The sequence below is a fragment of the Sminthopsis crassicaudata genome, chromosome 3 (assembly GCF_048593235.1).
Source record: "Sminthopsis crassicaudata isolate SCR6 chromosome 3, ASM4859323v1, whole genome shotgun sequence".
In the NCBI taxonomy this organism is placed as follows: Eukaryota; Metazoa; Chordata; class Mammalia; order Dasyuromorphia; family Dasyuridae; genus Sminthopsis; species Sminthopsis crassicaudata.
The window spans coordinates 278,019,363-278,044,742 of record NC_133619.1 but is presented as its reverse complement, the minus strand read 5'-3'; the positions used below and the strand labels follow the sequence as shown (position 1 = coordinate 278,044,742).

Sequence of the window (25,380 nt, the reverse complement as noted above, 5' to 3'; positions counted from 1 at the left end):
CTTAGCCAATCTGAGAGGTATGTAGTGGTACCTCAGAATTGTCTTAATTTGCTTTTCTACAATCAATAATGATTTAGAGCATTTTTCCTATAACTAGAAGTGATTTTAATTTCTCCATCTGAAAACTGCCTGTTCATATCCTTTGGGCATTTATGAATTGGAGAATGGCTTTAATTCTTAGAAATTTGATTCAATTCTCTATATATTTTAGAAATGAGGCCTTTATCAGAACCTTTTGATATAATTTTTTTCAGTTTATTGATTTCTTTCTAATCTTGTCTGCATTGATTTTGTTTGTACAAAACCTTTTTAATTTAATATAATAAAATGATCTATTTTGCATTCCATAATATATTCTACTTCGTCTTTGGACAAATTTTTTCTTCCTCCATAGATCTGAGAAATAAACTACCCTTTTTTCTTTTTATTTGCTTATATCATTCTTTATGTCTAAATCATGAACCCATTTTGACCTTATCTTGTACAGGAAGTTATATGTGGGTCAATGCCTAGTTTATGCCATACTAATACCCAATTTTCCCAACAATTTTTGTCAAATAGTGAATTCTTATCCCAGAAACTGAGGTCTTTGTTTGGGTTTATCAAATACTAGATTACTATAGTCATTGACTATTGTGTCTTGTGAACCAAAACTATTCTACTGATTGACTACTCCATTTCTTAGCTATTACCAAATGGTTTTGATGACCACTGCTTTATAATAGTTTTAGTTCTGGTACAGTTAGGCCACCTTCATTTGAATTTTTTTCATAAATTCACTTGAAATTCTTGACGTTTTGTTCTTCCAGATGAACTTTGCTATTATTTTTTTCTAATTCTGTAAAATAATTTCTTGAGAGTTTAATTGGTATGGCACTGAATAAGTAGATTAATATAGTTATTATCATTTTTATTATATTAGCTAGGCCTACCCATAAGCCCTTGATATTTTTCCAGTTGATTAGATCTGATTTATTTGTGGGGAAAGTGTTTTGTAATTGTGTTCATATAGTTTCTGACTTTGCCTTGACAGATAGACTTCCAAATATTTTATATTATCTACAATTATTTTAAATGGAATTTCTCTTTATATCACTTGTTGCTGGACTGTGTAGGCAATATATAAAAATGCTGATGATTTATATGGATTTATTTTGTATCCTCCAACTTTGCTAAAGTTGTGACTTGTTTCTAGTAGTTTTTTAGTTAATTCTCTAGAATTCTCTAAGCATACCATCCTATCATCTGCAAAGAGTGATAATTTGGTTTCCTCATTACCTATTCTAATTCCTTCAATTTCTTTTTCTTCTCTTATTGCTAAAGTTAACATTTATAATACAATATTGAATAGTAATGGTGATAGTGAGCAATCTTGTAGAATGCAAAATCTTACAAAAATGAATGTTGAAAACTATCATTACTTCTACTTAGAAAATAAAATACTATTAAAAATAAAGTATTTAGCAGGGCCAAGACTAATACTCACATCTTTTACTTCTATGTAAAGTGCTTTTTTCTATTTATAATAATAGTATATATATATATATATATATATATATATATATATATATATATATGTATATGTATATATATATGTATGTATGTATTTGTATATGTATATGTATGTATGTATTTGTATATATATGCATATACATTATATATATATATAAACACTTTACAAAATTGTCTCGTGTCTTTAGATCTTCCCATGTAAAGCTAAGAAATATAAAAATAGGGGCAGCTAGGTGGCTCTAGTGATTAGAGCACCAGCCCTGAAGTTAAGAGGATCTGAGTTCAAATCTGGCCTCAGACACTTAACTTCCTAGCTGTGTGACCCTGGGCAAGTCATTTAATCCCAATTGCCTCACCAAAAAAAAAAAAAAGTTACTTAAAATACGATGTTAGAAGAGAGTGTGAAACATATGCCCAAGTAATCAGGGAAAGAAGAAGATTAAAAGAAAGGAGAGAAATAGATTATCAGGTAGATTTTTAAAAATTTAAAGTGTCAAAAACTAGAGTCTAGATATAATCTGACTAATGCAAAATGAAATTTATCTTACTTTCTGTTGTCTGTATAGCATGATTCTTTTATCACTGATATCACACTCATGGTGTGTGACTGGCTCAATTAAAAAATCCAATAATTGTCATATACAGAAGCAGAATTAATATGGGTTGACTATTACTTTGCCTCAGGTGTCAGCATGAGCCTTGTGCTTCTTCTTGGGAGAACACACTTCTATGTTTCCTCACCTTTCCTTATTATTCTTCCTTGAATCATGGGACACAATTGATCTATAGTCATCTCTGAGAGTATTCTGTCCTACCCAACAGTGGGACCATCCTGTAGCCATATCTATGTCATCTAGTGACTCTGTCACCATCTTTCCCCCATTGTTCATTATTGCCATCCCTTTCTTCCAACTGAATTTGCTTCAGGTATGTTGTTCAGTCAGTCAATCACGTTCAATTCTTCATGATCCCATGGAACCACAGCATGCCAAGCCCTTCTATTCTCCATTATCTTTCTAAGTCTATCCAAGCTTATGCTCATTGTTTCCATGATATTATCTATCCATCTTATGCTTTTCTCCTTTTGCCTTCAGTATTTCCCATCCTGGGGTTCTTTTCCAATGAGTGCTGCCTTCCCATCCACATGACCAAAGTATTTAACCTTCAGCTTCAGTATTTGATCTTCTAGTGCCTCAGGTGTAGTTTTACCTAATTATGGCTTTAACCATATTCAGTGATGTTTAACTTCCTTCCTCCCTTCCTCTCTCCCTCCCCTCTTCCTTCTCTTCCTTCCTTCCTTCCTCTCTTCCCTTCCTTCCTTCCTTCCTTCCTTCCTTCTTTCCTTCTTTCCTTCCTTTCCCCCCCTTTTTTCCCTTCCTTCTTTAATTAATATTCTCATTATAGTACAGTTAAGAAAAAAAACAATGAAACAAAATTAGTTTCTAGATTTCCATTGTATTTCATTTCTGGTTCACTTTCTTATGTTTATCCCTGTTGATATCTATCCAGCATTCTATCCTGCCAAGATCGTTTGGAATCTTGATTTTATAATCTGAGATATTGTGGCTAAGCCTTCCAAGTTTGTGTCAGGCACAGACCTCATAATCATCCTTTTTGGTCAGAATGTTATTGCTTTTGCCAAAGTCCATTGCAAAATTTTCATATTCAGAAACAGATTCAATGAATTTCTTAAGAGATTACGTAACTCCAAGAGAAGACAGTATAAAAGTTTCTGAATGTATCAATTTTCATGTTTAAGTGGCTTTTGTGAGTAAAATAATTCATAAGGCACATTGGGAAGGGTTATGCAATCAGAGGACTTTGATCCTACCTCTACCATTTGCCATCTGATGGATGGATAAGTTATTTAATGCTTTGAATCCAAGTATTCTTATCTGTGAAACAAAGTTAGATTAAGATAGTCTTTTTATTTCTAAGGAGGGAAAGGGAGCTACATATGCAAAAATGTTTGTGGCAGCCCTCTTTATTGTGACAAGAAACTGGAAATTTAGTGGATGTCCATCAGTTGGAGAATGGCTGAATAAATTATGGTATATGAATGTTTCCTCATTTTTAAAAGTTGAATGGTGCTACTAGGATACAGGGAGATTGTCCCAAGCTTCTTTTGCAGGGGAACAGGGGCCTCTCACTGGCTTTTGGTACTGGGGTAAGAGATGCTGCCTGCTTTCCCACTGTGTTGGCTTGGCTTGGCCTAGTCCCACCTGTTGTGCCTGGGATCAGGGGCTCACAATTTGACTTCTGCACTTGGGTTTGAAGTCTCACAGCTGGTCTACTGAATTAGGATGGAAGGACCTCTGCTACTGGTCTGCACTTTGGCTCCCATTAGCTGCACTGTGCCTGTCTAGGTCATACTCTCCTTATGCTCAAGCAAGTCAAACCCTTCCTGAAGTCTTTCCAAGATATCTTAAGCTGGAAAATTGTTTTACTCTGAATTGTTGTAGATTCTATTACTCCAAATTCTGTTTAGAGGATTGATTTAGTGTTTGTCTGAGGGAAACTGGGAAGAATTCAGCCAACTTTCTGGCTTCTCTCCACCATCTTGGCTCCATCTGTCTTTCTCTTTGGAAGTTCTCTTGCTTTCGTTTTTCTGGGATAATGAAAATACCTTGTCCTTACTTTAGTTTCTTGTCTTGATTTCAGTCTTTGTTGTGAAAGTGAGGCAAAACTTTCTAAATTCTTCCTGAAAATATCATTTGTCCACATATGGATAGAAGCAAATAGGAGTCATAAAATTTCTTGTTTGGGGAGATAACTAAACTTATGTTGGATATAGTATACCTCTATTATTAACATATGTATACTGTACATAATTACATTCTACACTAGTCCTATGTCACCGCTTCATATAGTCTGAGTCAAAATTTACAATGGAAAACTTTTGGAGTAATAAAGATGAAATAGCCGCCTTTCAAATGGTAGAATATGGGGAATATAATTTTAGTGGTTGTGGTGTTTGTTAGTTCACTGAAAGTTTTATGGAAAGTGTTTTACTAATATAATTCCTAGGAGCCTTAAGAGAAATAAGATGGAATTACTAGAAAGTCTATAAAGATAATGAATAACCTAATTATAAGCTCCTTGAGGACCAAGACTATCTTGCTTCTTGTTTTCATCCCTAGTGCTTTGCCAATGCTAGAATCATAGTAAACATTAAATAAATATTTATTAATTTATTGGACTATTTCTTGGGATATATAGAAAGAGGAACTTTTGATTTCCCTCAACTCCCCAATATCTGACCTTCTAGAATGGGAATTATTACTACTTTTTGGGAGGTTGGAGTAGTTTTCATTTTCACTGCTTGGCAAGTTAATAATGGGGAAAGAAAGGAGAAGCCAGTCAGGGACATGCATTCTTGGCATTCCAAGATGCAGTGTTAAATTAATTTTCCACAAGCTCATTATTAAATATGACAGTTAGATTCTACAATATTACTACTATGCTTCAAATTTCTAATGAAAAAATTTTGAGGGCTGGCTTGAAAGGTTGTATTACCTAGAGCAAAGCTTCTTAAACATGGGTCACAACCCCAAATGGGATCACCATAACTTCATGTGAGGGGGTCACAAAGAACTTGACAATTATAAAAAAATAGCAAATATTCTGCCAAAATTTTATTCTTTATGTAAAAATAAACAGGCATCCATCCATTATTATGAAATTTTGTTTTTATCTTTAATAAAAAGTAAAATGGTATGTATACCAAAGAATTGTTTTCAAAACAAATTTATGATTTATTAACAGTAAATGTTTGATTTGTATACCTATTTTATATACCTAGATATATTTGCATTAACATTGCTCAGGTGAAAAGGGGTCACAAGTAGAAAAAATTCAAGAAGCCCTGTTCTAGAGGATTATTATTTGCTATTATTTATGTGTGGGTTAGAAAAATAGATCTTATAAGACTTTTGCAAACAATGGAGATAGATTTTTGTTCAGATTTCCTGACATAGGCTATATTTATGATTGTGGTTCAATTGAAGTACATTTTCATTATATCTCTAACCTCTTCAAAAGGAACCTTTGGTGTCAATAGTCATTCTGTCTATAGAAAGTAGAAGAGAAACTACTTCCATATTTAGCATCAGCCATAGTTTTCATCTGAAGTAGAATTAAACATTCATTTGTGTAATAACAAATCAATAGTAGTAGCTACATATGAATACAGTAACCTTCAATGTTCCCTGATTTTTCTTAGTTTGTTTTTTACTGTTAAAAGTTTACAACTTCTATCTTTTCAAATTCTCTGACTTTGTTGGTGACTGGATGTTCCTTCTCTTTTATGAGTGATCAATTATTATCTTGTTTGCTGTACCAACAATCTACTTTAATCTACTTTAAGCCATGTATCAGAGCAAGATCATGTTCAATTGAGCAAAATAAGATTGTCCCCTTTTATTCTTTGAACTTTTAAACATCAATCCTGAGACAAGTTTTGCTACTATATTGTTAGTGGCACATCTGGTTCTCATTACTTATTATTCCTTACGTATTCAGAATATCTTTGATTTATTTAACTTTTATATTTGCTATATATAGAGTGCTGTCTAGCATGACAGATGCCATTCTGGCTCGTGTGTATAAACACTCTGATCTGGACCACCTAGCCAAGGAAGCTTCAGTTCCAATTGTCAATGGCTTGTCAGAGATGTACCATCCTATCCAAATTCTGGCTGATTACCTCACTCTCCAGGTATGCTACTTTTAAAAATATTTTTGCAGTTTTTAAAGGAATTGTTTCTCCATCACTTGAAATAAAATACATGGGATTGCCAAAGGAAACAAATTATATTGAAATAAGATACATTTATCAAATAATTAAACAAAGAAAAATAAAACAAATCTCAAGTTCATGGACTCCAGGTCAAGAACCTCTGCCCTATAAGGAAAAGAATCTCTCTGATGATTTTGATCCCTCTCCCTTCAGATATAATCTCCCCCTAAAAAGATCATTCAAATAGCAGTAAATAGTTACTTTGTATTAATGGCAGTGTGGGAAAAAATTCTCTGATTTTACTAATGAGGATATAAAAATATTTGACTGCTTGGGTTGAATGCAAAACTGGATCTGGAGGAACAGGATTCAAACCCTAATCCTGCTTACATACCACCTTAGGCAAATCACTTAACATGAATTTCTTCATTTGTAAAATGGTTGGATATGATGATTTTCAACATCCATTATATCTCTAAATTTATAGTCCTTGAACAGGTGTTAGTATTTACATGGTCATTCTATCCAATCTGATACCATTCTTGGAATGAAACAGATTAAATGTCAGCTCTTTTGTGAACCATTTATCTTTGAAGCAAGTTAAAATAATGGTGCAATTAACACAATTTAAGGGAGGTGGTCCATTTCCCCTGAATCTTAAAATTCATTTAATTCATAGCAACCATTTGTTTCTAGACATACAACAGCTGGAAAAATTCTGAAGTAATTCTCTAATTACTCATGGATGGCTAAAATGACTTCTCAGTAGAATGAACCAAAAGTTTCCCTCCTAGTATTCATTTATCCAAAGAAGAGGAAAAACTCCATGCACATATGTAATGTACCTGAAGTTTACCTCAGGCTTTCTCCTGTCTTCATTCTTATCACCTCTACTGCTGCCCACCCAGGTACTGAGTACTTCTAGTACTCCATTTATTTTTTGAAAGAAAAATAGTGTAAGTTTATGTGCAGTTTACATAGCAACGTCCTCTGAATGAGTGTTGCACTAATGTAAAGGAAGTGATAATGGGGCATGTAAAAATATTGGAGAAAAATACTATTCTTTCTCCTTTTCACCAGTGTCCCTGGACAACCAAGTTATTCATCAACTTCAGGTCAGCCAATAATGGCTCTTGCTGACTCTGCTTCTGATCAACAGAAATGAGTACTATTGCTTAGGAATTATTATTTAAGAACAATTAGGGATACTCAGTTAAAGCTAAGTGGATTTAGGAGAATTAAGTCACTTTTTAAAAAAATAGATTTTGAATGATAACTTTTGTTTTTGTATCACCTAGTTATTCTCCTTTATTTCCTAATTTTTCCCCTTCCAAAGAGCAATCCTTTATAACAAATAACCTTTTTAAAAAGAAGGGAAAAAACTTCGACAAAACCAGTCAAAATACAAACAACCCCTCCCCCCTGAAATTAAATGTTTCACACTTATTGATAACACAACTATGCAAAGGAGAGGGAAGGTGTCCTGTTGCATCTTTTCATTGGAAACAAGTTTGTCCTTTGTAATTTTGTAACACTCATCCTAAAAAAAATGATCAGTGCTTGCTGTTCTTTTAAATTCCATGGCAATCTGCAATGATAGAGTGAATACCTATATCATAGATTTTTAAGATTTGAAATTACATTTTAGAATATGGGTCTTGATATGCTGTGAACAGTATCTTATATCAAGTGGCTGAGATCTAAGCTGGAAATGTTTCCTCTATTTTGGGGGCAAGGGATGAAGGAAGAAAAGGAAACCTAGCATTTCAAATTAATGAGTTTTCCTTTTTGTTTTTTCCCAATCTTAATCTGTTACATCACTTGTTTTACAGGAACATTATGGTTATCTAAAAGGCCTCACACTCAGCTGGATTGGTGATGGAAACAACATTCTTCACTCCATCATGATGAGTGCTGCTAAATTTGGGATGAATCTGCAGGTGGCTACACCCAAGGTAGGAAAAAGATGTGTGCTAATGGGAGAGGAGGATAATTTGTTTTTCTTAAACAACTTAGGGCAGGGAAGGGGAACATCTGCCCAAGGGCACTATTAGGCCTATAAAATAATTTGTAAAATCAATGGAAGGTGATAAGCTGAAAACTAGACACAACAACCTCGGACTGTTAGAGTTCTCCAAGTTGACATTTTTATATGGCCAGTGAATGATACTATAAATATCCAAATAGCCCTAGGCAGAAAAAAAGATTCTCCACCATTGGGGAAGCTAGGTAACTTAATAGAAAGAATGCTGGGTCTGGGGTCAGGGATTCCTGAATTCAAATCTGATCTCAGACATTTACTAGCTATGTGACCCTGGCAAATCATTTAACCTTTGTTTGCCACTTGAGAAGGAAATGGCAAACCATTTCAGTATCTTTGGCAATAAAATCCCATAAACAATATTGGGGTGCTATGATCCATGAAGTCCCGAAGAGTCCAATATGACTGAATGACAGAACAATATCAACAAATAACATCAGGAAAGACTAGTCTCCCCATTAAAAATAACATTTTTCCTTTTCAGGAATTATTGTGTGAACCCAGGTTTCAGCTCTGTGTCTGTCAATTTCTTTTGTGACATTTGGGTTTCCTCAACTCTAAAAGGAAGATGCTGAACAAATAATCTCTATGGTCCCATCTAGCTCCCAAATCATACAATCCTATGATGTGAATCTATATTAGAAATAAAATATAATAACAATAACATATAATTGAATGACAATTCACATCTATATATACCACTTTAATTCTTTTTTTTAAATGTTAGTAGTATTTTATTTTTCAAGGCAGGGGAAAGTGGGAGAGAGAGAGGGAGAGAGAGAGAGAGAGAGAGAGAGAGAGAGAGAGAGAGAGAGAGAGAGAGAGAGAGAGAGAGAGAGAGAGAGAGAGAGAGAGAGAGAGAGAAGAATATATCAGAGGCAAATGGGTTGCGTAATTTTATCCAGTGAAAAGAAAGTAGCTCAGTGGAAGGAGGGGTGGGTTTGGAATCAGATAACCTGGCTGTGAATTATTTCTTTCCCTCAAACTCTCTCCATTTTCTAATTTCCCTATTAATATTGGATATATCACTAACTTCTTGATCACCCAATCTTGCAACATGGGTATTATCCTTGATATCAAACATTAAATTCTCTGTTTGGTTTTCAAAGTCTTCATAACCTGGGCCCCTTCCTATCATTCCCACTCCTCTCCTTCCCACCCCACTGAAGTATTCTTACATCTGGTGACTCCTTTTCACTGTTTCTTGCACATGACATTTCATCTGATATATGAGATATAATTCATCCCCAAATGTTTTCATTGCCTATTCCCCCAATGCCCATAGTGCTCTTCATCTCTGACTCCTAACTTCCCTGGCTTCTTGCAAATCAGCTGAAATTCTCTCTTCTGCAAGCATTCTTTTCCTATTCTCCTCAATCTTAGCTTCTCCTTTCCTTTTATTCCCAATTTATCTTGTATGTAACTTCTTTTTAATAAGTTGTCTATACATAAGAGTGTGGGAATTCATTTTTGTTTTGTTGAGAGAGATACTGTTTTTTTCCTTGTTTTTCATTTCCTTTTTTTGCTTTTATTTATATTCCCAGAACTTTACCACATTAGGTGTTTCAAAAATTCAGGACTAACTGACCTCTACCTCCTAGAATTCTAAACTTCTTTCAAAATTTCTAACCCATATTTTTTTTTCTTTGATCTCCTCAAAAAGAACATACGTTCTTTAAAGGCATGGCCCAGTTTTCACTTTTTTACCTAGAATAATGCTTTTCCACATAGTACATACCTATAAATGCTTATTGAATCAGAACACAAAAAAGAATTTAAAAGGAAGAAAGTGCAGTCATTTCCCCTACTAGCACTACTGTCTACACCAGATACATGAATTGATTCCATACCAAACTGCAAAAATTAGCCATCATATAAGCCACAAACAACCTTTGCCATGGACTACTGTGTTATTAAATTTTTTTTTCTAAATCCCATTTGTTCTACCGAGAATAGAAACTCATTCTTTTTTGAGTCCGAGCCATTCAGTCTCACATAACAGAAAATGCAAAGCTTTGTGTTGTGCAAAAACAAAAACAAGTTCCTGTCTCTCACCTTTCCTCATTCTCTCTTGCTATTATCCCTTCACTAACTGGGTCAGCACCATAATGACAACTTGTTGCTGTTATTGTTCAGTCATTTTTCAGTTGTGTCTGATTCTTTGTGACCTCTTTTGGAGTTTTCTTGACAAAGATACTGGAGAAGTTTGTTATTTCCTTCTCCAGCTCATTTTATAGATGAGGAAACTGAGACAAATGGGGTAAATGACTTGCCCATTGTCACACAGCTAGTAAGTGTCTAACTCCAGTCTTCCTAACTCTAGGCCTGGCATTCAATCCAGACAAAATGAAGAATGCGACTGTTAGACATTCCTTAGTCAAAACAGGATTGGGAAGTATCTAGATGATATTCCCTGTCCTATCAACATAAACTTAGATAAATGGTAGAATACGGATTTGACAAAATATACATACATAATATTTATTCTCATGGATAAAATTTATAAAATGCTGTATTTGAAAAAATGGAAAAAATTGGAGTTTAAACATTTTATTGGATGTCAAAGGCCTTTCATTATTACTGAAAGAAAAACAATCCAATATTAAAAATGAGTACAGCACTGTTCTTAGGCAGAAACTCATTTAAATGATAAAGAATATTAAAACCAGTTAAATTTTTGACCAGGGATTTTGGTGGTTGTTGATGGTGTATTATTGTTTGAGGGCTTTTTGTTTTTTTTTTTTTAACCTCTGGAAATTCAAATAGTTCAGGAATAGCTCCATAAATTTCCAAATCAGTATTTATTAGCAATTCTGCTTTCTTTAAAGATAAAATCAGAAGATTTATTGCCTTACCGAATACTGTAAGGCCTCTATGGTGATAATTACTCTACCTCCCTTCATCTCTCCAACTTAATATGGTTTACATCGAAAAGCAAAAATGACTTAAAAAGTCATTTTTGTTAGGGGCAGAGAACTAGCCTCAAAGTCCAAATTCTGCCTCTGGTTCAAACTAGCTGGGTGATGTTTAGTCATTTTTAGTTGTTTCCAACCATTTGTAACCTCATTTGGGATTTTCTTGGCAAAGATGCTGGAGTGATTTGCCATTTTTTTCTTTAGCTCATTTTGTGGATAAGGAAACTGAGGTAAACAAGGTTAAGTGACTTGTCCAGAGTCACACAGCTAGTAAGTATCTGAGGCGAGATTTGAACTTGCCAAGATAAGTCTTCCAATTCTAGACCCAACACTCTAGCTACTGCATCATTTAGCTGCCCCTTACTGGCTGACTAACCATGAAAAATCACTTAACTGCTATTTGCCTCAGTTTCTTCATCTATAAAATGGGATAATAATAGCACCAACTTCTCAAGCAAGGTTGTTGTGACACTCAATTAAGATACTATTTGTGAAGCCTTTTGCAAATGTTAAATATATATAAACTGCTAGCTATTATTATTATTGTTATAATAATTGTAATATATAGCAAATATATAATAGTATTATATATTATAATATAAAACAATTCAACATAATAAAGCATATTATAATATAATATGAAACAATATAATAATATAATATATAATAATTATGTAACAATTATATCATTATTATTGATATTCCAATGTTCTAGGCCATAGGTAGAGGGGAGTATCCTCAGCTTCCTATCTCAATGAAATCACAGATCTAGTTCCTATTTTATCCTTTCTAAAATTTTGCCCTAACTTATAATTGAAAGCAATTTTTATATCATTATGGAAAAGTTTGACTGGCGTGAGTCTGATAATCAATTTTCATCTGGTGACCTTCCTCCTCATACAGGGATCAGTAAAGAAGTCTACTTTCCAAGACAAAGTATGAGCAATACTTTTGATTGTCCTCCAAACCACCCTATTTTTCTCATTTTTAAACCTCTTCAACTGTTTTCGGAATACTTATTGATTTTCATCTTGGGATGATCAGTTGGTCAATAAGCATTTTATTAAATACCTATTTTGTACTATGCCTAGAAATACTAAGAAAGGCAAAGACAGTCCCTGCTCTTGAGGGACTCAGAGCCTAATAGGAGACATCATGTAAACAAGTAGGAAAAATAAGCAATATTCAGGATAAATTGAAGATAATCAACAGAGGAAAGGCTTTAGTATTAAGGAGAGAAGAAGGGATTCTTGTACAGAATGAGAGTTTATCTGTGAGTTGAAGGAAGCCAGGAAAACCAGGAGATTGAGATGGGATTCCAGGCATGGTATACCCCTGAAACCAGAAGATGGAATATTATATCCAAAGAACAAGGAGACCAGTATCAATAAATAAATAGCATGTGGGATAGGGTGAGGAGAAAAATCAGGTATAAGAACACTAAAAAGGTGAGTTGGTCAGTAAATATTTATTAAGTACCTGCTGTGAGCCAGGAATTGTGCTAAGTGTTGACAACAGGCGTGAGGGAAGCAAACTAGTCCCTGGTCATTAAGAGAAAGGGTCCAGATTATGAAGGATTTTGCAAAGAGAGGAATTTATATGTGATCTCAGAAGTGATAGAGAGCCCTTGAAGTTTTATGGTTGGGAGAGGGAATAGAGTGACAGGGATAGGGGAGACATAAGCTTTAGGAAGATTACTTGGGCTCCTAAGTAGGAAATGAAATCACTAGAGTGAAGAAGAGTCTTGAGGCACAGAGATGAATAATCCAGGTGGAAGTGGTGACAGGAGCAGCTAGATGGCACAGTGGAACACTCGAGTTCAAATATAATCTCAGATACCCTATTTGCCTTAGTTTCTTTATAAAATGAATTGGAGAAGGAAATGGCAAATCACCCCAATATCTCTGCCAAGAAAACTCCCAATTGAGTCACAAAAAAATTGGATGTAACTAAACAATAACAAGGTAGTGACAGTCTGCATTCGAATTATGGCAGTAACAAAGGTCCTCAATTCACTTCTAGGAATCTTTTTAATTCCATCCCCTTCAAAATAGTCATTTATTAATGGGAATCTCCATAACTATTTTGTATCTATACCTTCAAAACACCATCATAAGCCTTGTTACTAAACAAAAAATAAGCAACTTATTTTGAAACAGTTTAGAATCAGGTTGAAGAATTAAGTAAATCTTTCAATTCCTGGAGTTTTTAGTGAGGTAGGGAGGGAAGATTATTACAAGTTAGTCAGAAAAAGCAAAATGCTTTTTCTAATCAATCAACTTGATAAAATTATTAAGAGGATGTGGGAGAACCAATTTGTTTTTGAAATTATTTAGAGGAACTATCAAGGCTAGAAAATCTAAAATTAGAGTATCTTTTATATTAGAAATGGCCAGGCTTTCTTGGATTTATCTTAGTCACTAATAGTCATTAAAAAGTCATTAATAACCATTTGTAGTTATTATTCAGACACTGAGTGGTTTACTGTATTTCCTTTTTCCAGCTCATTTTACAGATAAGGAAATTGAGGTAAACAGGATTAAAATTACTTTTCCAGTATCACATAGCTGGTAAAGTGACTGAGGTTGCATTTGAAATCTTCCTGATTCTAGATCTAGAGCCCTATCCACTGCACCATCTAGTCATCTCTTAATAATCATGAGCTACCAAAAAATGTGGTAATTTATAGCATCAAATACACAGTTTACATGTCTTTCCTAGAAAACATTTGTTCCACATTCCCCCATTAAAGAGAACTGAACAATTATGTTTACTTAGTTTGTTCAAAAAAAATCATGGAATATGTCAACCATGATGTGCATGTTCACTTTGCTGTATAATTTGTTTTAATCCTAATTCTGATGAAAGATAGGTCCCTAGGAAGCCCATATGTGTCACATATATATACAAACTAACAATTTAATCTGTTTTTGACAGGGTTATGAACCAGATCCCGGTATCACCAAACTAGCAGAGCAATATGCTAAAGAGGTATGATAAACTTACATTAAAAAATAATAATAATATTGCCTTCACATTTCAAGAGTTGTTTAATTTATCCATTTATCTATGCTAGCATGGTACCAAGTTGTCTCTGACTTTTGATCCAATGGAAGCTGCACAAGGGAGCAATGTCTTAATTACAGACACGTGGGTAAGCATGGGACAAGAGGAAGAGAAGAAAAAGAGGCTACAAGACTTTCAAGGTTACCAGATAACAATGAAGGTACAAATCGATGCTCCTCTGTAGGTTCATTAATTCAATTTATAAAGGCAAGAACCATAAAATTATTCCTTTACTTTGGGAAGAAAAAGGTATATTTTTAATTTCCACAAAAAATTCTTTGTCCTAGTCTTCCAGAGGTAATTTTATGGTTCTTAAATAACTAGGGCTGATGCTTAAAGTAAAAAGATTTTAGAATTAGAACTAGGATTCTTTTTTTTTAAAATTTCCTCCCCTCCAATTACATGGAAAAACAAACAATTTTGACTTTTTTTCCCCAAATTTTGAGTTCCAAATTTCCCCTCCCTCTCTACCTTTTCCCCCATTAGGAAGGCAAGCAGTTCAATAAAGGTAATATATGTATGTGTTGTCATAAAAACATTTTCTTATAAGTCATTTCATGAAGAAAAACAGAGAAAAATAACAAGAAAAATAAGTAAAGAAAAAGGATTCTTTGATCTGCATTCAGACTACATTAGGTCTTTCTTTTGGAGTCAGATAGCATTTTTCATCATGACTCTTTTGGAATTGTCTTGGATCATTAAATTGAGAAGAACTAAGTCACTCCTAGTTGATCATCACATAATATTACCATCTAAAATGTTTTCCTGGTTCTAGAACTGTGAGTTCTTAACTTTTTTGTGTGTGTCATAGACCCCTTTGTCAGACTGATGAAACCCCATCTAAGAATACATGTTTTTTAAATATATAAAATAAAATGGGCATTGGGGTAGAGAATAGTGTTTTAATTATATAAAATAAAACAGGGGAGAGAATAATAGTGTTTTTTAAATATATAAAATAAAATGAGGGTTGAAGGAACATGGACCACAGATTAAGAATCTTTTATTCAGATCTAGAAAGATCTAGTCTAATTCCTTCATTTTACAGAGAATGAAAGAGGATCATCAAGATTAAGTAACTCCAGAGCCTGGGCTCATTGCTAAATCTATTTTTTACATATGGAGAGATCATTAAATTACCTTACTCCAAGCTGACCATAAATTCTAGGGTATCTCTTTGGGGTTGGAGCCAGGGGTGGGAGATTGCTTGAGGTGTAGCAAAGCACAAGATTTTAGAACAGGAGGGGATTTGGGGAACTAGTCCAATACCCTTCTTTTTACCAAAGAAAATGGAGTCTCAAACAGTTGAGGTTAGTTACTTGCCTGTAGTCCAAAGTTAGTAGCAGAGACAAGATTAGAACTCAGGTTCCTTAATTCTAAGATTGGGAGAAATGATAAAAATGTTTTCTTATGTAAGGGAATGTAAAGTAATAGCTGTTAAAATATATAATTTTCAGTATATAGATACTAAATAAAATGAAAATAATCATTTATTAGATGGGTAAAGTTGCTGCTCCCAACTGGACATTTTTACACTGCTTGCCCAGAAAACCAGAAGAAGTTGATGATGAAGTATTTTATTGTCCAAGGTCACTTGTATTTCCAGAAGCTGAAAACAGGAAATGGACAATCATGGTAAGAACTAAGCTAAATTTAACCTAATTTAAGTTGATAAGATTAAGTGATTTACCCATAATCACACATTATCCATTAAGTGTCAAAAGCAAGATTTGAACTCAGGTCTTAATCCAACTCCAATATCATAATAGGAGTTCTTAACCTATCAACAGATCTATAGATAAGTTGCAGAGCTGGGGCAGGGAGTCCATGAATTTGGATAGAAAAAAAAAAAAAATACTACCTTTAGTTTCATTGATTGATTTCCTTTGCACTCCTACATGTTATTTATACATTTGAAATCATTGTGTTTAGGTGTCCAAAGGTTGTCAAAGAAGTCCATAACACATAAATTAAGAACTTTTGCACTATATATTATGTTGTCTTTCTCATACTAATAACATAATCAAGATATAATAAAGGTTCAGTTTGCCCCATTATATCTCATTGAACTAAATTTTGGGTGCCTTTGCATGAAAGGAGAATGTCAGTATTTTAAAGTTCTAAATTTATGTACCAGATAATAAGGATAATCTTTTGTTCTTGCCAGTTTTAGACACAAAAAATTATCTCAATTTGAAAAAAAGGATGTGCAGACTAATCATATTAGCTCTATAAAATAGGAAGTGACAACAAATGCTTTTGTTTTTGTCAGAAAATAATTAGAACACCAATAATGATATAGCCTTGATAATCTTTTAACTTTGTTTTTCTTAGAAATTCAAAAAGGAATTCTGGAATATATTTACATAAATATTAGCTGTTTTTAATAGGAGAAAGAACATATTCAAGCCCTATTGCATTAAAAATATTTAACTAATTACACTTGAGATAAAACTTGGCCCACTTGATAACACTTGACAAAATTTGGAATAAAACTCAGCCCTTGTACACAAAATCACCATCACAATCACCATCAGGCCCAGCTTGGCTAAAGATTTATAGGTAATATTCTAAGGCCCAAATCTAGTTTCTCTACCGAGATAAGTTCCACATGTAGTCTAACTTGAACAGTAGGAGAAAATAGAAAGAAAATCTCAGTTTGAGCCCCATGCTGAGATACTGCTCATAATACATGCTGTTTTGTAAAAAAAGATGATGAAGAATTGATTTTCAAGTGCTTGAACTTTAAAGCAAAGATGCTCACTTTCAACATCCTGTGTAATTTCATATCAGGGCAGGACTGGGCACATTCAGTTCACTGAATTGTAAACCATTTTACCCCATCCATAATAGTCCTTGCTTGGGGGGGGGGGGAAGTGGGGGGGAGATACATATACACAATTTTGTTGATTAGTAGCTACTCCCTATTCTAACACATGTACAGTCCTCAGGTGAACAAATCTTAAGGGTGATTTGAGGCACACAAACTTACAGTTTTTTCTACAATGAAAAGCTTTGACCCTTTGACAATTCCCCTGTCAATATAATTGAATGGAACTATCAGTCATTATGAAATCAGAGGATATGAATTCAAATCCAAACTCTGTATGGCTCTCACTATCTGTGTAACCTTAACAAAGTATTTCCCTTCTCTGGGCCTCATCCATATTTTTCTCAAAATGTCAGGATTGATCTAAGGATCTTTAAGTTCCAGCCCTAAATTTCCAATGAGAAAAACTGAAACTATTTCAAAGAGGTTATTAACCCACAAAACATCCTTATTCTCTAAACCAGAAGTATCAGAAGCATGGCCCATCAACCACATGTAGCTTATAACATTCTTGAATATGGGCCAAACCAGACCAAAATGTAATTGGGAAATATTTAACAAGACACAGATAAACTAGAACTATAATAAAACATGGATAATATGACATTTTAAAATTAAGTCAATATGTAGTCCCAGGGGGATCATTGTGTATAAATTAGTGACACTCCCCTCACCTATTTCTATTTGAATTCAAATATTGTGTATATTCACTATTTTAAACTGTAACATATCTATTTGCTCCTAAAGATTATTTAGCTTTCCCCAGAGGTGAAGAATGTTACCAAGGAAGGCAGATGTCCCTGTCCCTGAGGGACAGAACAGGGCAGAGTCAGCAGTCCTGACAGAGATCTCAGCTGGATTTGTTCCCTTGCTGGCAGATTTTGCCATGGCCAAGAAACATAAGGCAATTGAACAACTCGGTGGAAGTCTGATTCCAGAAAGAGCTGCAATATAGATGCTGAAAACACAAAGCAACAGAGTACATAAAATCAGTTGCATTTTATAGAACTCCCAAAGCGCTCACTTCTGTAGCTATTAAAAAATATAAGATATGATTCTTGGGACTCATAAAAAGAGTTATAAATTTTACATAATGTGATAGGAAGATCACCCACAAAATAATCAACTTATACTAATACTTTTAAATATATTGTCCCTTAAGTATTGTTGCTATTTTAATCAATATTTCCTCCATGAAGTCTTTTCTAATCCAACATTTGATATTTTTGGAGTGTCTTATATGGAGTCTATAGGGTCCAAAGTTCAAATCTTGCCTCTTCCATTCACTATATCATTTTAGGCAAGATACTTAACTTTTAACTTAACTTTTTCATTTAAGTCATCAGTAAAATAAAGGAGCTAGACTAGATGATCTTAAAGATATCTCCCCAACCTAGCTATAACTAGCTATATAAATAGCATATAATCTCCCCAATCTAGCTATAATTAGCATATGAAACAATGAAGGGTCATTGATAATATCTAGTCCAATTTTTTGCAGATAAAATTGTTTTTCAGCCATTTCTTTGAGTCATGTTCAACTCTCCATGACCCCATTTCGGGTTTTTTTCACAAAGACATTGGAGTGGTTTGCAATTTTCTTTTCTAGATTATTTTTTCAGATGAGGAAACCGAGGTAAATAGATTTAAGTGATTTGCTCAGGGTTACACAGCTAGTAAGTCTCTAAGGTCAGATTTGAACTCAAGATACTCTTCTTAACTTTAGACCCACCGCTCTATGCATTATGGTATCACCCAGCTATCTTTACAGATGAAAAGAAAAGATTTGTCCAAAGTATTATGAATAATAAGTAGAAGAGCTGAGATTCCCAATGTAGGTCCATAGATTTCAAATTCAAGAATTATTTCACCATATAATGCTCTCATCTACCACTTTTGTCTGTATTAGTCTACTGTATTTATCATGTGATATTTTATATATATCATATATCAAATTAGTGATTAATGGCAGCCAGAAGGAGCAACGAATAGAGTGCTGGCCCTGGAATCAGGACAACTCCTCTTCCTGAATTCAAATCTGGCCTCAAACACTATCTGTTTGTACCTGAATAAGTCACTTTACTCTGTTTACCTAAGTTTCCTCCTCTGAAAAAAAAAAAAAGTGAGTTGGAGAAGGAAATGTCAAACTATTCCACTATTTCACACCAAGAAAATTCCAAGAAAATCCCAAATGGATAACAAAGAATCCAACACAATTGAAAAATAACTTAACAATAACTTATCTTGCTACTAAGCTTAAATCTATGAAGGAAAGAATCATACACATCACTTAAAATACTTCTCTATACATATTAAATAGTTATTAAATTTTATTTTATGTATTTATTTTATTAAAATTTTAAAGCAGAATTTGAATTCATTTAATTTTACAAGGAATATAGTATTCTGGATGGACTTGCATCCCAGCTCTGATTTAGTCAGCTACGTGTAGATCCTGGAGTTAGGGAGACTTGAATTTAAAACCAGCTTCAGAAATTAGCTGTGTGATCCGGCACCTGACACATTACTTAACTTTTACCTCAGTTTCCTTATCTGTAAGGTGTAACAGCAGCTACCTCCCAGGTTGTTGTTGTAAGGCTCAAATGAGATCATATTTATAAAATGCTTAGCATAATACCTGCTGCATAGTAGGCAAAATATAAATGTTTATTCTTGCCCTCTCTTTTTTCATTTGTCAAATGCATTCAGGATTAAACTATCTTTAAAATCTTTTACCAACTCTAGCTCCTTGTGATTCCTCTGAACTGAAATTAAGAACATTCACTTTTTTGGTTCGGTTATTTCAGTCATGTCTAATTCTTAGTGACCCCATTTGGGATTTTCTTGGTAAAGATACTGGAGTGGTTTACCATTCCTTCTCTAACAGATTTACAGATGAGGAGACTAAGTTAAACAAGGTTAAGTAGCTTGTCCAATATTACTAAGCATTTGAGGCCAGATTTGAACTCAGGTTTTTCCTGAATCTAGTACCCATGTTCTATCCACTTACCACTTACTTAACCTGCTTCTCCTCTCCAGGAAGGGGTTTACAAACTAAGAAAGATATGGATAAGTAATTACAGAGAAAACACAAGAACACAAATGTTAAACCAAGACATAAACAGATAGATTGTATATAAGACAGGGCTTGGTATATATGAGATGTTGAAGACAAAGATTTAAGAGATGGTTGGGGTGGATATCAGAGAGATGAGCCTTCCTAAATCCTTGTTTGCTGGAGGCAGAATGAGAAGAAGCTATTAGCTCTACAGCTTTTCATAGGAAAGCTGACAAAAAGTGCTGGTGAATCACACCTGGCATTTATATAACACTTTATAGTTTCCAAAGCATTTTTACATATGCCATCTCTTTTTACCCTCATTATACCACTGGAATAATACAGAAAATCACAAGACTAGAAAGCATCAGAGGAGGCTTCTAATCCAAGCCATTTGTCTGCTTCATCCCTTTATACATACACAATAGGATCACCCAAATCCAAGAGGGCTCTCCAATCCCAAGCCTTCGTGATCCTAAATTTACCCCCACCTCTTAAACTTTCCTTAATCCCTTTTGGCTATAGTAAGTATCTTGATGGACAGTAGGCTTGCGATGACCCAAAGAACTTCACCAGCCAATCTTTTGCCTGCCCTCCAGGTTGCAAAAGTCCCGTAGAGACAGTGCTCTAATGTCTGCTTACTCTCTCTTTAACCCTACAATTATTCTTTGGAAATCACATGGATTGTCTGTCTAGCTGAGCCAGTCTGCTCCCTCTTGACCTTTCCTCATCTGCATAAAAGCAAATGTAGCACAGAATCATCCCCTTATCATTTCAGATGTTTCAGCATTTTGACAAAGCACAGTCTGAATTATGATTTGCTTGAGAAAGCTCATTTTTACCCTAAGCCTGTTTTCCTCCTTCCACCTGGTTCTCATCCCACATTCGTTTCTGATGTATATTAATTTCTTTTTCTTTCATCTCTACTGCAGGCTGTCATGGTTTCCCTGCTGACGGATTACTCACCACAGCTGCAGAAGCCTTCATTTTGATGCTTCGTCTTTTTCCAAGGAGGAAAAATATTCTGTAGCTACAGAATATTTTAGTCCATAGGGAAGTGGAGGGTGGGGAACAAGGGATCAAAGAAATGAGACATTCCCTAATATACCCTAATTTTAGGTGAATTTTACAATATCGTTTTGCTGTTATGAAATCCCATGCAATATTGAAGCTCTGGCATTTGTGTGGGGTTTTTTGCCTCATTGTTTAAAGCTCTCTAGAATATGTATTTTTTTTCTATACTTTTAAACTGTCATTTAACAAATGAATTTGAGCATTCATTTAAAATTATTGGGGTTTGCCACTTCAACATGAGAAAACAATCCAAAAAGCAGGTTACGTGACTTATTTGTGAAACCTAATAGATCATTACCTACAATGATTTGCACATTAAAATATTATTCACTATCAACTGTTGAGTCAATCTGTAATACTACTACTACTAACTTCACATTTGTATAGGAAAGATTTACAAACGTGTTTTCTCTTTAAAGACCTGTTGAGCGAGGCAGTGAATAGTTTGCTTTCATACCCTTTTGGAAGGACACAGCAATCCTTGGCTACCACCAAGGCCAGATAATTCACCTCCCAAATGGATTACATTATTAAGAATGCCAACAGGACTGTTGTCGAGGAGGAGGTGGTAATAATCCTAAAAGGCAGTTTAACCTTGGCCAGACAAGTTACTTGCCTGGCCTTCCAGGAAGACAGAGATTGGATATCTTTAAAAACAGAAATCTAGCTATTTGAATGTTTAGAATTACATCACTGTGGTAGTTCTGGCAAGGAAGTGGAACATCTCTGTTTACATAGTTAAGTACACATATCCTACTCAGGAGAGAAGCAAAAATTATTATAAACAATAGATAGCAATCAATAAGCTAAAATGTTATTTTTTTTGACTCTATGTTGCTTTTACCTGAATTCAAATCTTTCTAACATAAGTTGACAGACTATAAGCAAAGGCTCTTTTGAGTCTATTTCTTCTTGTATTAAATGGTGATAATAATAATACCCATAATACCTATTTCTGAAGGTAGAAAGCTGGAAGGCTCCAGTGAGATGATGTATATAAAACATTTGGCAAACTTAAAGCTCTAAGCACATATCAATCATATCATTATTATGATGATTCACCTCCAGTTATTTCTGGAGGCTTAAGAGAGATATTTCTTTACTTTCTACTTTATATGACCTGAATCTATGCTATTGTACTATTTTTTAAAATAAAAATCAGATTCATATATTTTGAATAATTGTAAAATGTTATTTTACAATCAGTTAATCAGATATCAAAAAGTTAAGTGCTTCTTCATAAGGGCATTTCACAAGGCAGAGTATAAAACAAGTACAATCACTTCCTTGGCATTCCATCTAGTGGTATTATAGTTGTAGATTGTCTAGTTATGACCTTAACAAATCATCAGGAGATAAATTATGTATGAGATGCTCAATGAAGAATCCATAAAATTGTTTATGAAAAAATTTCTTGTGCTGTTATATGTAGTCAAAAAAGCAATTCTCCTATAAACTACCAAGGGTGACTTTGACTTGTAGAGAGTTTTAATAAAAGGTAGTTACTGGAAAAAAATGAAAAGACCAGAACTGAACCAAATATATTGGCTATAACCTGAGTTTGGAATGTAACTCTTCTCATAGCTTTCACTATCAAAGGTAACTGCTATTTAGAAATGACATCATCCAAAATTATTTTCCAATTAGGAAAAACACTTAAATGACAAAACTCTTCTAGAAAACAATGAAACAAATGTGCACGTATAAATGCCATCCCTACCCTCACTAAACATTTCAGGGTACTTTGTGTCAAGGACAATCCTTTGCCCATATGTTGTTTTTTGGCCTATTTATCTCTTTCTGTTTGTTGTTGGAAACTACTCCCATAGGAACAAATTCCGTAAACCTCTTCTTCCCACATTCTTTGCATCTCTTCTTGCTTAGTGAAACCTAGATCATTCTTTGTCACATCTTATCCTTATTTACCTTTGATATCTCTCAGTATCACGGGCTAAAAGGAGGAGTTGACATACTTCTTCCCATTGCCATTTCTTTGCCCTCTCTGGGCCACTATTATCCAACCACTGTTCCATCTGTTAATATAACCTTGTCCAATCCCTTGAAATTGAATATCTGGTCCTGGAAGTAAGAGAGTCACTAAAACTTATCAAGCAGAGAAGTGACATGATCAGATTTATATTTTAGAAAAAAAGGAATCTGATCCTAATCCCTTGTTCCTCTAGCCCTCAAGTCATGTTCTTTCCTTTCTTAAAGGAGTTCAGGCTACGGATCATAGTTTTTCTTCCATACCAGTATCCATCCTCACATTTGGAGGTCTTTACTTCTCATGTTAATGCCCAATTCAAATATTCTAACCTCTCAGTTCATTAGTCTTTTCAGTTTTCAAAACCTGCATTTTCAGTAAATCTGTCACCCACAGAAATGGCCACAGCTTATACCTCGAACTCTACCACTTATGTGATACTCTGAAATTCTCCTTGTCGGTCAGACAATGAAGAAGCATTTATTAAGTGTTTACTACATGCCAGGCACTGTGTTAAATATTGGGAATGCAAAGGTAAAAAATAGTCTCTATCCTCAAGGACATGACACTAACTAAGCACACTCATGGTATTTACGAAGTAAATGGAAAATATTCTGAAGAGGAAGGCATTCTTTTAATGCTTTGTCTCAGAGGAAAATATTTCTTTTTTTTTCTCAAGATAACAATTCTACATGAGTTCTTATTCTTTTCTCAACCTCTCCAGTAACTAGTTCCATTAATTATTCCTGTTCCCAATTTTATATTCAATTCTTTTCTGATGCCCACAAATATGCTTAGATTTACAATTTTATATTATGATTATATACATATATATATACAAATTTATCTATAATAAATATTTATATTTACAATATTATATAAGCCTCAGGACTCATTCTTCCAGAGTGAAGCCAGCTGTATATCCTACTGGGGTTCTAAAGGCATCTCTTGAGAGTTAGTGGAATTCTGGGATGTAATCTGTACTGTTAGCCACCAGTTACTAATATCCTAAGTCTCCCACTGCCTCCAAAACCATCTCCAGTCATCCTGTTTCAAATCTTAACCACTGAACTCAAATGGCTATGAAGGAGAAAGTGAAGCTGGTGACTTTGTAAAGCCCATTCTCACTTAAAAATCAGCTCATTTGCATGTCATGATCATGATATCCTGATCTTCTTTAAGAATGAAAGGCAAAACAACAATAATGGCTCCAATTAAGATGACTTTTTTATTATGGGATGTTTACTTTGTAGATGTAGTAAGAACAGAAATGCAAACTTGCCCCTCAATATCTGAGACATATTTTCTTCTGTTCCTCTCTGGAGAGGTCTCTGAAGAGGATGAATTCAAACTTAATATAGTTTTTACATTGTATTCACCCTATTGAGTTCACTTTTCAGTTTGGCAGGGCTAATGGATGGATAAATCTGCACATATCCTATTTTTAGACTGGGTTAGGCAGGACACTCAGGACTTTACTGTCTTGCAGCAAATCTAGGCAAGGACACAGCTCCTGGACTTCTTGCTTATGGTTTACTCTTCTGCCCTTGGAAGCTTAAGGGGTCCCAATAGCATTCACCTAAAACAAGAAAGAACAAACACAGAGGCAAAGGACAGAGACTAATACACAAGGTCCAAAGAACAGGGCCATATGTCAGCTTTAGATAATGAGGTCCCAAGGTCACTCTCCTCACGTCATTATCTCTCTTGCCTGGTAGGAGAGAGCAAAGTAAGGGCTGGAGCATGACCAAATAATGCCTCCAGCAACATAGCTAATCACCGTGTGGTGAGCAGACTGGAACCAGCTGTGCATGCTGCAAACTGGAGAACACATCCCGCTCCAGAAACAGACTGTTTCACTACTGTCTATCTACCCAGGTTACTTACACCTTCGGAATCTAATACTTAGTGTGCAACAAGAAAATGGGATTTACACACATATATTGTATCTAGGTTATATTGTAACACATGTAAAATGTATGGGATTGCCTGTCATCTAGGGGAGGGAGTAGAGGGAGGGAGGGGATAATTTGGAAAAATGAATACAAGGGATAATGTTATAAAAAAATTATTACTCATGCATATATACTGTCAAAAAATTATATATAAAAAAAGAAACAGACTGCTTCGTCCCTTCTACGTTAGAGAAACACTAGACCCTG

General features: G+C 34.4%; 1 protein-coding gene across 1 annotated transcript in view; it reads left to right on the top strand.

The window, feature by feature from the left end:
- The window catches only part of OTC (ornithine transcarbamylase), a 66,193-nt gene extending 44,622 nt beyond the window's left edge, over positions 1-21,571 (top strand). The window contains exons 5-10 of the mRNA XM_074300839.1: positions 6,076-6,229; positions 8,083-8,205; positions 14,144-14,197; positions 14,283-14,432; positions 15,770-15,907; positions 21,093-21,571. Of these exons, the coding sequence (XP_074156940.1) occupies positions 6,076-6,229; positions 8,083-8,205; positions 14,144-14,197; positions 14,283-14,432; positions 15,770-15,907; positions 21,093-21,152 (679 nt within the window). The 3' untranslated portion in view covers positions 21,153-21,571. The remainder of the gene's footprint in view (positions 1-6,075; positions 6,230-8,082; positions 8,206-14,143; positions 14,198-14,282; positions 14,433-15,769; positions 15,908-21,092) is intronic.
- Positions 21,572-25,380: the final 3,809 nt, after the last annotated feature.